General features: G+C 40.5%; 2 protein-coding genes, 1 long non-coding RNA gene and 1 other non-coding gene across 9 annotated transcripts; all 4 read right to left on the minus strand.

Moving 5' to 3' along the window:
- LOC117774132 (heat shock cognate 71 kDa protein) lies at positions 1-4,248 on the minus strand. Its single transcript, XM_034606263.1, has 9 exons — positions 4,056-4,248; positions 2,982-3,191; positions 2,409-2,614; positions 2,173-2,325; positions 1,503-2,058; positions 1,133-1,335; positions 838-1,036; positions 517-749; positions 1-437 (listed from the first exon to the last, which is right to left on the minus strand). Exons 2-9 carry the CDS (start codon positions 3,184-3,186, stop codon positions 231-233), a joined length of 1,962 nt encoding a protein of 653 aa, XP_034462154.1. The 5' UTR covers positions 3,187-3,191; positions 4,056-4,248; the 3' UTR covers positions 1-230.
- Positions 2,686-2,777, minus strand: LOC117775000. The gene has a single exon (XR_004616162.1). It is a non-coding gene; the product is annotated as a small nucleolar RNA SNORD14 (small nucleolar RNA).
- A 579-nt stretch (positions 4,249-4,827) lies between the features above and the next one.
- On the minus strand, positions 4,828-10,573 carry LOC117774135 (cytotoxic and regulatory T-cell molecule). Of its 5 annotated transcripts, none has more exons than XM_034606275.1 (10): positions 10,312-10,573; positions 9,025-9,165; positions 8,780-8,932; positions 8,547-8,666; positions 8,229-8,384; positions 7,382-7,651; positions 6,373-6,441; positions 6,066-6,215; positions 5,701-5,787; positions 4,828-5,165 (listed from the first exon to the last, which is right to left on the minus strand). In XM_034606275.1, the coding sequence occupies exons 1-10, from the start codon at positions 10,355-10,357 to the stop codon at positions 4,996-4,998; spliced, it is 1,362 nt and encodes a 453-aa protein (XP_034462166.1). In that variant the 5' UTR covers positions 10,358-10,573; the 3' UTR covers positions 4,828-4,995. The 5 variants fall into 5 exon arrangements, with proteins under 5 accessions (XP_034462166.1, XP_034462164.1, XP_034462165.1 ...); XM_034606273.1 differs by having other exon boundaries at positions 5,701-5,802; XM_034606274.1 differs by lacking the exon at positions 10,312-10,573 and having other exon boundaries at positions 5,701-5,802; positions 6,373-6,414; positions 9,025-9,577.
- A 1,482-nt stretch (positions 10,574-12,055) lies between these two features.
- Positions 12,056-13,554, minus strand: LOC117774138. Of its 2 annotated transcripts, none has more exons than XR_004616023.1 (4): positions 13,443-13,554; positions 12,872-13,007; positions 12,409-12,498; positions 12,056-12,118 (listed from the first exon to the last, which is right to left on the minus strand). It is a non-coding gene; the product is annotated as an uncharacterized LOC117774138 (long non-coding RNA). The 2 variants fall into 2 exon arrangements; XR_004616024.1 differs by having other exon boundaries at positions 12,062-12,114.
- Between the last annotated feature and the right edge of the window lie 628 nt (positions 13,555-14,182).

Consider the following 14,182-nt stretch of genomic DNA (forward strand, 5'->3'; position numbering starts at 1 on the left):
GAGGGTTTCAAGTTTATTAACAAGGCAGTGACATACAAAACTCTTAACGACTCACTGCGCCATGGAGCCAACTACAAGCTGTTCCCAGTTGTCAAATGATGCAATAACGTGATCCCAGAACCCAATTTTATCTTTAAATGACACTCTAAAGCTTGTTGTAACTTGTGCTATAAGAGGGTTACTTTCTTAGAATACTTTCTCAGGAGGTAGCAGCTGAAGTGAGGGAATGTTTAGTCGACCTCCTCAATGGTGGGTCCAGATGATCCGGCGCCGGGAGCAGCACCACCAGCACCACCAGCTCCACCGAAGCCACCAGGCATGCCTTCTGGCATACCACCTGGCATGCCACCGGCACTCTGGTACAGCTTAGTGATGATGGGGTTGCACACCTTCTCCAGCTCCTTCTGTTGATGCTCATACTCATCCCTTTCGGCAGTCTGCAAAACAAGGACTTTCAGTATTCTGACAAATGACATCATTAAAAAAAAAGAATAAAAAGAAAAGCAGAGTATTTACCTGGTTCTTGTCAAGCCAGCTGATGACCTCGTTGCACTTGTCCAAGATCTTCTGCTTATCTTCCTCACTGATCTTGCCAGCAAGCTTCTCATCCTCCACAGTTGACTTCATGTTGAAAGCATATGACTCCACTCCATTCTTAGCAGACACCTTGTCACGCTGGACATCATCCTCTGACTTGTACTTCTCAGCCTCCTGGACCATGCGTTCAATGTCCTCCTTGCTGAGACGACCTGTCATCAAATAGGTAAGATTAGCATTCAATCATCTGATGTTGGGATAACACCGCAGTTATTATTGGTGTGGAGCAGCATTTAATACCCTTGTCATTGGTGATTGTGATCTTGTTCTCCTTTCCAGTGCTCTTGTCAGCAGCAGAGACATTCATGATGCCGTTGGCATCAATATCAAATGTCACCTCGATCTGGGGAACACCACGGGGAGCAGGAGGGATGCCTGTCAGCTCAAACTTGCCCAGCAGGTTGTTGTCTCTGGTCATGGCACGCTCACCCTCATAAACCTGTTGGTGTGTTAGCAGACAATGTTAAAATGATGTTGGTCTACAGTTTTTTCAACTTTATTAAGCTCAAACACTCATTGAAACAGATGTGCTTACCTGGATGAGCACACCAGGCTGGTTGTCAGAGTAGGTGGTAAAGGTCTGGGTCTGCTTAGTAGGAATGGTGGTGTTGCGTTTGATCAAAACAGTCATCACGCCTCCAGCAGTCTCAATACCCAGGGACAGAGGGGTGACATCCAGAAGTAGCAGGTCCTGCACATTCTCAGACTTGTCACCAGACAGGATGGCAGCCTGGACAGCTGTAAAGACAAAACATCAGTTTGACATCCAGAAAATTATATTAAGTTCGACACTTAGCTAGATAATGAGTGTCCATGACCGTCACCTGCTAAAAAAGTATGGATATCACAGTCCAAAAAACTAAGTGGTGTATCAATGCAGTCATCAATATGCTCAATACACTTACCAGCTCCATAGGCCACAGCTTCATCGGGATTGATACTCTTGTTGAGCTCCTTGCCATTGAAGAAGTCCTGGAGCAGCTTCTGGATCTTGGGGATACGAGTGGAGCCACCGACCAGCACAATGTCATGGATCTGTCCTTTATCCATCTTGGCGTCACGAAGAGACTTCTCCACAGGGTCCAGCGTGCCACGGAAGAGGTCAGCGTTGAGCTCCTCAAAGCGAGCCCTGGTGATGGAGGTGTAGAAGTCAACTCCCTCATACAGGGAGTCGATCTCGATGCTGGCCTGGGTGCTGGAAGACAATGTGCGCTTTGCCCTCTCACAAGCGGTGCGCAGACGACGGACAGCTCTCTTGTTGTCGCTGATGTCCTTCTTGAACTTGCGCTTGAACTCAGCGATGAAGTGGTTGACCATGCGGTTGTCGAAATCTTCCCCACCAAGATGTGTATCTCCAGCGGTGGACTTGACCTCAAAGATACCATCCTCAATGGTCAAGATGGACACGTCAAAGGTGCCACCGCCAAGATCGAAGATGAGAACGTTCCTTTCTGACCCAACCTGGAAAGGAATGAAAATTTCAAACTCTATTCAACTACCAAGAACTAGAATTAATTCTATTTCAAACCATCAACATTGTTTAAGTATAATAATATATTGTTACGGTTAATATACCTTCTTGTCCAAACCATAGGCGATAGCAGCAGCAGTTGGTTCATTGATGATACGCAAAACATTGAGGCCAGAGATAGTGCCTGCATCCTTAGTGGCCTGGCGCTGGGAGTCATTGAAGTAGGCGGGCACTGTGACTACAGCATTGTTGACAGTCTGAAAGGAATAGAAACATTAGAATTCATTCCACAGCATTCAAGTATCGTAGCTTTGCTTTCAAAAATGTATTGGTAACATACTTTTCCGAGGTAGGCTTCAGCAATCTCCTTCATCTTGGTCAGCACCATGGAAGAGATCTCCTCTGGGTAGAAGGACTTTGACTCACCCTTGTACTCAACTTGAACTTTGGGGCGAGTGCTGTCATTGATGACATTGAATGGCCAGTGCTTCATATCTGATTGTACAACTGCGTCATCAAACCTGCGGCCAATCAGCCTTTTGGCATCTGCAAAAATAAACAGTTTTGTTAAATTCCAAAACAAAATTTGAGACAAGGTGGACTTCCATTACAGAAGCCCACTCAGACATCCAAGGAAGGATTTGGCCATCTTTGGTCTTTCGACCTCTGGAGGAAACTACGAATGGCGGGAAAATCGTCATCACAGTGAGGTGCGCATTAACAAGTCATGTAGAAACTGTTCATGAAAGACTTGTATCATTCTTGCATACTATAAAAAATATTGGAGCTAGTCATTTAATTTTTTCTTCAGTTGTGTTGCCCACTATTGTGAAGAGTTGCTCCACTTTTAGCAGGTTTTTGTTACAAGAAAGACACAAGCTCACTTTTGTCAATAATAAAATGTAACTCTTACCAAAGACTGTGTTGGTGGGGTTCATGGCAACCTGATTTTTGGCTGCATCCCCAATCAGCCTCTCGGAATCTGTGAAGGCCACATAGCTGGGTGTGGTCCTGTTGCCCTGGTCATTGGCAATGATCTCCACTTTCCCATGCTGGAACACACCAACACAGGAGTAGGTGGTCCCGAGATCGATACCGACCGCTGGTCCCTTAGACATGATTCCTGCAAGAAAGTTGATTTGTCAATACCATGGGTTACAACTGAAAGCTTATTCATAAAATTGTTTTAAACGTTTAAAAATGAAACCTCAGAGTTGTACGCAGAAGAGTAGTCTCGAAAATACAGCAATTAGAATTAATAAAACAGAACCATTCACCAGCAGTGTAATTGCTATAGGAATAGCTTTATCATTTCTACTATATAAAAAGTGTGTTGAAAACATTGTTACGATAGATACCATACAAAGCGTTAAAGTGTCAATGTACCCAAAGACTGACAATGCTGAAACAATGACACTGCGCTAATTCTGCATGTAAGTGAACGAGGCCTCAAGTTAACGCTGCCATCGTGCTCGCCGGAAACCGGCTTAAAACTTTTAAGATGTATGAACTAATCACAAAACAAAGCGGGACAAATGTGATGTTAAATCAGGCGGTCCAAACTTCAAGGCACTCTTTATTATTAAAATTAAAAGACACGGCATTGCGACAGAGGCCTTTGTTCTGAAAGAGCAACCGGAAGTATGGTCATTCCTGTTGCCTTGACGCCGGCTGTTCGAGAACATTCTCGAACGTCCCCCACCCCCACCCCCCGCTCTGCTAAGTAGCTACCGTTAGCTAGCCCACGCGCTGAGCTCGTGGTTACAGCCATTAGAGGCGCATCCTAAACGTAATCCTCTGTAAAGTTAATCATCTGCATCGCCTATGGTTGAACTAGTAATAAGATATAACAAGTAAATGTATCCTGAGCATTTTCGGTCATAAAACAGCGACCATGAATCAGCAGTATCAGTAGAAAACTACCTCCATACAATCGACGGATGCGAGTCTTTCTTACATATATCTTACTTCTGATAAAAAGACTTACCGATTAATTGAACCTCCGATGACTTTGGGGGGATGTGCTGGATGGAGTGCAGCGAGGCGGGCTTGTCCTTGCCGGTTTGAGAAGTAAAGGAAGGACTGGAAGGGACCGGGACGTTATATACCCGACAGAACAGCCAATCACAGATCGAGTCTTCCTCTGCGGTCCACCAATGACGCTCGAATGACGCTGGGCTGCTCCATCCCACTTCCGGTTTCAGGATCTGGGTTTCATAATCGCTTGTGAACGACCGCATGGTTCAGCAGCCTTGATTCAGGCTTAAGATCCTGTTTCGTGGGATTTTCTATCCATCAGATGTACATATGCTTTTAATTCGAAGAGAGTTAGCTTTAGAATGATTAGAAATGAGATGTAGAAACAACGCGTGGATAGACAGGAGCTAACTGGGATATGTTGATCCCGTTGCTCTTTGAAAATGGAGAGACAAACCGGAAGGAAGATACAGACATTTCATTCTCACTTGAAATAATGACTTTTTCAGTGAATGAATACGCTACTGCCTGACATCACGAATAGTATGTTTGTGGCCTTACACATCACCATGCTCTGCATTTCATTTGATCTCTGTCTCCATTGGCCCCCAGTGGCACACGTGATAGGATGTATCTGATAGAATCGGTATTATTTTTTTTAAATATATATAATGCTTGGGATGTCACATCACATAATGGCGCACACAAATAATCGTAAGATAATATGTAAAAACATTTTTTATATTTCCCATAAACATATTTGTCCAAATAAAAAGTATGTTCTCGCAAAATATATTTTATTCTTACATGTAAACAAACTGTACAGTATTTACACATTACAGAACAGTACTATAGTTGAGACAATGCGTCACCACATTCTTTTCTGTGTAAACATACACTCATTGTGACCAGTGGAGTAAAACAAAGACAATGCAGTATTTTACAGACTCTTATAGCTCTGTCTCCTTTATGTCACATTTGGCTGAAGATTGGGATGGGGGTTGAGGTTCAGAAGTCCTCTCCTGATTTACACTCTCTGTTGCTGACATGGCACCTGTGTTTGAAGGGATCACTGCTGGTTCTTCAGCCACATACTGTGTGAATGCTGTGTTGAAGAGCCCTGCGAGGGAGAGACAGAGAGAGAGGGCATGTCACAGTCAGTGACTCATTGCAGGAAACGGTTACAGCCCTGATTGTGTGTCATCATGTTGGTGTTAAAGGAGTGGAATTATTCACTGAAAGAATTTGATGAATAAATGAGCTGAAGTTGGAAAGTCAGAATGTGTCGTATCAAATATTATTACAGTGAGACAACACAAAGTGTGTGGTGTGTGTAACCTATACATTTTTCATATATATGTATATTTAATATTAGCTTCTTAATGTTTAATGTAATGAAATGACTGTAAGTGTTGAATGGAACTCATCATTTCAGATTGGTTTCCTTAATTCAGCTGTCTCATACATTAATGTGGACACAAGGGATGTCAACACTGAGCAAACACTCTCAACTAGTCTTGTTTTATTAACTTAATACATTTCCTGAAGCTAAAATTTACAATTGACAGCAATCACATGATCATTTCTTTAATCCACAAAGCTTGTCCTGGGACCAGGAAGAATTCAAGTCTCTGTGTGCTGAATTATCAGTGTACCTCTTCGCCTTTGTCCCTTAGAGTTCTTCTCCTCTTGGCTTGATTTCGATTTGCTGCTCTCCTCTGAAGGATTAGAGTCCTCATTCTCTGTAACAATGAAAACTGTCATAATATATAAATACATTAAAAAAAGAAAGTTCATTGCTTTGCGGTCTAATTAGAGGTGTGCAAAGAGAAAGTCTATTTATAATTTATATCATATTTTATATATTTCTGGACAGACATGAAGCAGAGGAAAACCAGCACTAAGGATTTGCTTCATAAATTGACTAACGCCCAGACTAAACCTCTGTCTAACAGCAGCTTCAGTCTGATCTTGTTGTTGATAATATGTCAGACAGAAAGTGGAAATAAGTTCTGCTCACCTTTCTTCCAGGTGATGTGCGCTCTCCTCAGCTTGATAGCAAAAAACGTGACCACGATCAGGAGACAGACAATCAGGCACGTCACCAGAAAGACCAGTAATGAGGAATTGCCTTGACTTCCTGTCTGCATCCGTGGGTCATTTGTGCTCCCTGGAAATGAACAGAATGTTGGCAGTTTTTCACCAAAACCTTACATCGTCACGTTTAAAGCCTATTACACATATTATGTATACAACCCTAGATAATTATGCCATCATTACGTGTAGTGTCAGCCATGCAGACAGTACTGTAAGCAATGTAAAGTTACCTGGTGGGTTTCTCCCTGTGCTATTGTAGGATGTGATCTCCTCTGTCGTTTCAGACACAGATGTCCAGCCTTTACAGAGTAATGAGGAAGGACGAGACAATAATTAACACAGCCTCGAATAAGCTGCTGCAGCCCAACTCAACCCTGTTTTCTTAATGCAACAACCCCATTGTAGTTTTTCAGAGTTACCACTAGATGGCATAAAACACACGGCTTTTAAGAGCATAGACTGTAAATACAGATTTGGTCAAGAGTAATTTTACATGTAATCTTACAATGCAGTACACTGGATATCATACAGTGTGAGTTGTGCTCTGTTTTGCCCAAATCAGATGAATAACTGAATGTTATTTCTAGGAACAGTAAGTTTAAGTGTTAGTTTATAACTCAGCGTTGATTCATCTCTGGCCAACTGTTCTTCAGATTCAAATGAAAGAAAATTAAGCATCAAGCCTTTTTTTTAGAGCTGGAATATCAAATCATACATGATGCTCTGTGAACTGTATATCATGGAAATGATCTTCACCTTTGTGTGAAGCCTCACAGTTCCATCCTCAGAATGTATGAATACATCTGACAATACAGTGTGACACTTCACTGTCACAGGAAACAGAACTACAGTGGGGGGGTTAAGAAACCAAATGAAACCCACTGTGCAAGCTGAGATCTCTGTCATTTCCATCCCCCAAGCTGTGGGTTGCAGTATAACGGAAACTAAGTGAAGTTTGAGTTATTCCTGGCATTATTTAGATATTCAATTTACAAAGCATTAGGTTTCATCAATACATTTATTATTACTATTAGATTTAGGCAAAAATATCAATCACTATTTTTTTCAGGCAGGATCACGATCCTCGATCTTATCACGATTTATTTTCATATTGGTTTAAAAGACTATTTTGCAAGTTACTGAACATTACAACCATCTAATGATGTCTCTAAAGGCAGATCGTAGAGACATTTTTATCGTTAAGGATCTTCATATACAAGTGACAACAGTTTGGCTCACCAGTAGTGCTGAGATGTGAGCCTGTATCAGGGTTTATAGGAGACCGGCTGGATGCTGAAACCGTCTGTGGCTCCCTGGAAGGAAACGGGTGATTGGAGGAAACAGCTGATAACTGGATAGAGCTCTCTGATGGAGGCCCATTCGCATCTGTGGTTGTGAGGTGGACTGTTGATGTTGTCTCATGTCTGGACCCACTGGTTGTTGTCGGTACCTCTGCCGACCCTGCAGCTGTAGGTAAACTAGTCGTAGTTGTGCGGTGGAACTTTCTTCCTGTCACACACAGAGAGGGGGTTCACACTGTTACTGAGCAGAAACAGTAAACTCAATCATAGAAACTCAAATACAAAATCCATATAGACAAAACAAACTACAAAGCTGTTTTTTCAATCCAATTACATGAAGCAGACTATTTGCATCTTACAGAAAGAGGAAATTACATGTTTTTTAAAAATCAATTACATATTCATGTTGTTGGTCAACTTTCACAGACAGTGTCATGAAGAAGCTCATGGAAAAAACTCCTCTTCTTTCACACTGTCACTGTTCCTCTAAAGCTGCTTTTAGACACACACTGAACTGTATTGTGTGTGTGCCAAAGGTAAACTACTGGTAAACTCCAAAACACAATTTTCTGGGTTTTACCTGTAGGTCATGTCTGAAAACCTACATGTATCTTCCTTTTTTCAGAAGTAATTAAAGTGAACAAGTGTGGGCCAATACAAGGCCCAATTATAGTCAGTTTCTCTGGTGGTCAATATTGGACATGGACTCGGTAGTCTAGTTTGAATGAATGTCTAAGGTTCCAGTCAGTAAAATAGGAGCAGGCTACGTTTCAGTTTGTACTCACTGCCTTGTCCAATTTTGACAAAGTTCATCAGAGGTGGTGAGAGCAGAGCTGGATGGCGAACAAGGCATTTCACAGTCACTCTCTTCTTGTCTTGCTGAACATGTAACATATCCACGGACACATATGTTTTATCTTCATGATGGACTTGGGCATGACCTGTAGGATAGGACAGATGTGATCATGCACGTGAAGACTCATCTTCATATGACATTGCTGAGACCTTCGGCCAAAATTCAAATTTATACCTTAAAGCGCTCACATATGGCATTCAAAATGAAACAAAAAATATGTTGGTAGCGGTAGGTGTTAGCAACTCACCCCTAATCTCAGGCCACTGGCCTACTTTCCAGGAGATCTGTGGAGGATAGTGGTTCCCCTCAGCAGTGCATTTAATGACAAGCTGTCCTTCATGCTCTGCCACTTTCATTCTAGGATAACCTTTAAAAGAATCATGCACAAAAAGTGATGTTATTACAGTATTTTGCCAATATAATGACGGTGGGGTTATATCTTTAAAATTATATTATCTGTAATTGCAGCAGAACACATACCTAACACTGTCACCTCCACTATCTTCTCTTTTGTGTGGTGGTCATAGTGAGAACATGTGTAGTTGCCACCATCTTTGAAGGTGATGTTGGAAATACTGATGGAGAATTCGGATTCCGACAGTCTGTCGATTCTGTAACGCTTGTCCTTTAAAGCTGGAGGCAAGGTAGAAAAAAATCAAACAACATTCAACCACCATCTAATTTATGTTGCTGCTAATACCTGTGCTCTTATATGTCATCCTCACCTTTATTGCGATTGAAAAACATAACGTATCCTTTTGGGTTCCTCCACTCCACAGTGGTCTTGTGAGGATTACTAATGGGGCAGCTTAAGTCAAGAGTCTGACCTTTCATCACAGTCACACGCTGCCACAGTGCAAGTGACACTGCAATCAAATGAATAGGAACATTGATGCCTGGAAATTCACACTGAGAATACAGAATCATCTCCACAGCACAGATTGATATTATCTACAACATTTCATACAACAGTGGAGAAACTTCTGCTGGAATTAAAAACTGATGAGAAAAAATAATAGGAATTGATTAGAATTAAACTGGTGAAAGTGAGTTTCCCTCCCTCGCTCACAGAGGTGACCAAAGTCCAAACCCCGCCTCTCACAGTTTGACTCATCTATACCTCTCTGAGCCACAGTGTGTGGGTGTGTGTGTGTGTGTGTGTGATTGTATGTGGTTGGGGGGGGGAAGTGTTTTTCACTGCACTGCATCTGCAAAAGAAACACATTCCCCCTCACCCGTCCCACATCGAATGCGTGTCTGTTGTGACAGGAAGTAACATGGTCACTATTAGACGGGGGGTTTCAGTCACGTCCTTTCCTATGACGAGGCTTTTGGAAAACACATTTGTGGGGGCATGTTGAAACCAGCAGTGGGCTCATCAGAGGTCATCAAGATTTTTCTCAAGCATGGGTAGTGTTAAATGTCACATTACTTTAACTGAACATTGGAACAATGCATGATAATAACATAAATATCAAATATACACACGATAGTTATTGAATGATTAAAGAGTTTTCTTGAGAATTTAGTCGATGTGTTATTGATTTTTAAAGCCTGATTCAAAGAGGTTGTACACACAATACTTTATGCTGTGTATAACAAAGAGATCACATAAAAGGGAAGTGATGTACAATATGTATTTACTCTCTCTCTCTGACACTCATTCTAATAACTGACAAAATCAAAATCTTTATATATTAAACATTCAAATCTAATACTTCAAAGCTTAAGACAACAATAACTCTGTAGATAAATTCCACCGTTTGAATTTGGCCTCAGGCATCAGAATTTGTAATCACAAAAAACAACCAAATACTCTTATGAGACACTTCCATATAAAGATGTCTATCTTCATATATGAAGAGTTCATAAGCACCACATCACATCCAGCAGGTTCATGATCTGCTGATTTTTTTACGATCAGATTGAGTTTACCGTCTTATTTCATTATTGTTAACTGCTTTTCATATCAAACAATACCAGTCAACGAGTAGTGAAAGTAAAATACTCACCCTGTACGAGGAGCATGAAGACGGTGAGCAGCAGCTTCACTTCCATCTCAGTCACTCACTAGCAACAACTCTGCTGTTTCCTCATTATTTGAAGTTTATGTACTCTGCTGAGGGACCTTCCGTGACGTAACGACTGTGCTTTCCACTAACGTTCTTATTTAGGGATACTCATGTGATAATTCTACAGTGAAAGCAAAAGCTGAAGAGCTCAATTTCCATTGTTTATAAGCTCTTTCTGAAATTTGAAGTATATTGTCTGCACTGAGAAAAATTTGGAGTGACATTTACTTAGCAGAAGCTAGGTAACAATTCTCACTCAGAAATTCTTTGTAATTTTTACTTGGGAAATCCTCAAGTAAAGTTTACTTACTAGTAAGACTTGGTAGATAAAGAATACTTAAGTAGATTTTACGGGCAATTTTAACCCTAAGGTATAAAATATACTCACATTTTGCTAGTAAATTGTACTTAAACTAAGTTTGTATCTAATTTTGAAAATATTTAAATTAACTAACTTTTATTTACTTTATATCCAGACATTTCTAAGTAATATTTACATATTATTTGATATACTTTACAGCACTATTATACTATGGATTTGTTGCATTTTTAACATGAGCTACTTTTGTCAATACGATTGTTTGAACATAAGACTTCTACAAAACATGAAATAACAGATGTTTTTACAGAAACAGCACCTTTTATTCCCCCTTCAACACTGATGTAAGAGGTTGCTTTTTACACATACAATCTGGTGGGCATTAAAACATATCTAAATCAGTGCTAGCAGCAGTACCGCAGACTTTCATTTGAAACACTTAGTCAGGCTAAAACATTTTCAAATAGGACATGTGACCTTTCTGATGCATTTTACCTCTTAAACCGTTTGATAGGATTATTAAATGTGTGGCTGTATGAGGTATTTTTCTGTAGTCAGGGTATTAGCTACAGTAGATAGCGGTCAGCACATCCCCAGTTAGAAGAAGCAGAGATGGGCACCTGCAAGGAAGCTAAGTAATGAACTGCTCTGGGTGGGGTCAGCAACAAACGCATTTTAGACATTTAAAAAAGGTGCCAGCCTAGATCCTTAGTTTATTTGTGTTATTGTGTGACTTCAGTGTTTTAGGGACAGTTCAGATTCCCAAAGTCACACAATAACACAAACAAAAATATGTGATTTCTCCAAAGGCGTTTAGTTGGTCTTTTAACTTGCTAAAATACCTTTTTTGCTTACCCCGTCCATGGCACATCATTGCTTATCTTTCATGCTGTTGCTCCACGTAGCGAATACACTGACTATTGATAAGGACCTCATACAATCACACATAAAATAATCCAAACTAACCCTTTAAGGCCTTTAAGTTGTATATTTCAGCTAGCCTGCAATGCTTGCATATTTTTAAACCACTGCCATAATACAAAATACAATCTTTTAGCAACACAAAGTGGCTTCATGCTCAACAGTGTGGCCAAAACGTTTTAACAATTTCAAGAGCTTTCAGAAAATCACTCAGACAGTCTGACTAAACAGACAAACGTGTACATCTGCAGAGATTACATTTTCAAAGAAGGATCACTGTAAAGTGCAATAGCTTTGTAAGAAATACAGAATAGAAATGCATTAAGTTAATTCTCAACAAATTCGGTTCGGTTCGGGCCTTTGAGCAAAAGGTAAACATTTGCAACAGTCATGAAGAACCTCTTTTCCCTTGTGATGACCGACATGGTCAGGGGTTGTGGCCGTCCTGTGCTGCATTTCCTTCAGATCTTAAAGTCATGATGAGAGAAGTCCTCTTTGGCTTCCTTGCTGAAATGATGTCAAAAACATTTGAAATCAGAACTTAGAAGACTATGGACTATGGACTGTTTTTAACTATTGACTATACCAATCAAAACGTTGTTAGGCCAACTTTTTGATTGGCACTGTATCTTAAATGTCAATTGTAGTAAATATCTTATTGAAGAATGCAAATTGATAAAAAGACCAAATTTAAACCACACAAAGGGATATGAGTGGTTTGCCTATAAAGTATTTGTCCGTAGATAAGAGTAAGTCTTAGGTTTTTATTATGGTCAGAATAACCATCACAAATGTACCTGGTAGTCCTTGATGAGTTCCTCTCCAGACTCTCCAAGTTACTCCATTAAGCAGCGGATGATGACGTCTCTTCTACCTTTGATATGTTGCTGTTCGAGAGACGGAATATCATATAACTGCATATACATTCACAATGGATAGAGAGCGAGCAGTGGTGAAGCGAGCTACAAATGTAGAAAGTGAGCATTTTATGATTTAATGCAGTACATCCCTTTAATATTTTTTCAAATGTGGTCTTACATTTTAATTAAATTCAATTAGATTTTATTTGTATAGCATCAAATCATGATAAACATGATCTCAAGGGTCTTGACATAGAAGGTAGAGATGGAATAATGGTGGGGAAGCTAATACAAATATTTAACTTTGACCAAATGAACCAAGTGTCACCAGTTATCCATACATCCATCCATGTACACGAGCCCAACATAAGATTATCATCACATGAATTTTAGACATTACCTGCCTGAGTGAGTCCAGCATAGAACTTTTTTTCATGCAAGCCACCCTGTCCTTTGTCCGAAAAACCAGTGTCCAATGTTGACCAAATGGTTTGCTGGAGAGGAATTGTTGTGATCCTTCTTAACTCCTCTTTGTTCTAAAACAAAAGGTTAACACACATAACATAGTTAAACACCATGCTAAAACAATACAACACTTCTCAGTTTGAAATATTGAGCAGCAACATTAACTGCTGCTTTCATAATTACCATACAGTTTAACCAATACCTATTTTAAACAATTTTAATGAAAGATACAATATGTTCCAACTTACTAAGATAAATGTAATGTAATGTAATGAAACACAACACAATACATTTAGACAAACAGAAGATACATAGCTTACACCATTGGGACACCTTCTTCAGCAACTGAAAACATGTCCACAAAAATTAGCTGGTGTGTGTCTAGAAAAGCAGCACATGTGCCAGAACGATAATAGCTAGCAAGCTAAGCTAATGCTAGCAAAGTAGTCTGACTTTAGCAGATGAGCTAACATGAATGTACAAAGTAAATTAAGCATAACACCTACCCCAGTGGCTTCACATCCACGAACTGTCTCATCAAATGAGGTATAAAATCATCCAGGTGCTGTCTGTCCTCCTGGGTCAGTGCTGTCTGTCCTCCTGGGTCAGTGCTGCTGCTCTGGTCAGTGTCTAACCCAGTGGTTCTCAAACGTTTTCTGTCATGCCCCACTTTGGAGCTAGAATATTATTCATGCCCCACCCGCTCCCCTGCCCCAACAAAATTATGACAAAATGGGCCAAGTTTAACATGTGTATTTACATAACATACACATGAACATTAAATTCACATTACTTTCAGGAATTTCTGATGTGCAAATAAAAAACCTTTTTCAAACAACTTTTTCGGACATTTGCCACTTTTTTTCAAAGAATAGTGCAATAACTGCTTAAATTCAACTTAGCTGAAATGTCACCTACTTTTGGTGACAGTTATCACTACATTCCTCCATCAGTCTGTACTTTTTCAAAAATAGAGAAAAACGTCAAAACATTAGTTCCGCCTCACGCCGGGTTTACACAGGACGCGGAAGCGCAGCGCCACGGCGCGCTGCGCCAAGGAAAGCCAGGCGCCTCCTTTCCGCCCCCCTGTTACTCAATTGTGCCGTTCACATAGGCCAAGGGCGCCTCGCGCCCTGCACCGATGGTTTCGGCGTCGAGTCTATTTTTTCCGCTTGCCGCGAGCGTATCGCGCCAGGAAACACACTGAAAAATGATTTTAAACGATATAAATGACATATTTTATCCG

The sequence above is a fragment of the Hippoglossus hippoglossus genome, chromosome 14, assembly GCF_009819705.1.
Source record: "Hippoglossus hippoglossus isolate fHipHip1 chromosome 14, fHipHip1.pri, whole genome shotgun sequence".
Lineage (NCBI taxonomy): Eukaryota > Metazoa > Chordata > Actinopteri > Pleuronectiformes > Pleuronectidae > Hippoglossus > Hippoglossus hippoglossus.

What these genes read in the sequence shown, in the direction of transcription:
- LOC117774132 (XM_034606263.1), bottom strand. Translation starts at nt 3,186, where the DNA reads ATGTCTAAGGGACCAGCGGTCGGTATCGATCTCGGGACCACCTACTCC. An exon ending in CCCCACCAACACAGTCTTTG is followed by an intron (nt 2,615 to 2,981) that starts GTAAGAGTTACA and finishes TTATTTTTGCAG; the next exon opens with ATGCCAAAAGGCTGATTGGC. An exon ending in CCTATGGTTTGGACAAGAAG is followed by an intron (nt 2,059 to 2,172) that starts GTATATTAACCG and finishes ATTCCTTTCCAG; the next exon opens with GTTGGGTCAGAAAGGAACGT.
- LOC117774135 (XM_034606271.1), bottom strand. Translation starts at nt 9,226, where the DNA reads ATGATTCTGTATTCTCAGTGTGAATTTCCAGGCATCAATGTTCCTATT. An exon ending in GTTTTTCAATCGCAATAAAG is followed by an intron (nt 8,933 to 9,024) that starts GTGAGGATGACA and finishes CCTTGCCTCCAG; the next exon opens with CTTTAAAGGACAAGCGTTAC. An exon ending in CCAGTGGCCTGAGATTAGGG is followed by an intron (nt 8,385 to 8,546) that starts GTGAGTTGCTAA and finishes CCTATCCTACAG; the next exon opens with GTCATGCCCAAGTCCATCAT.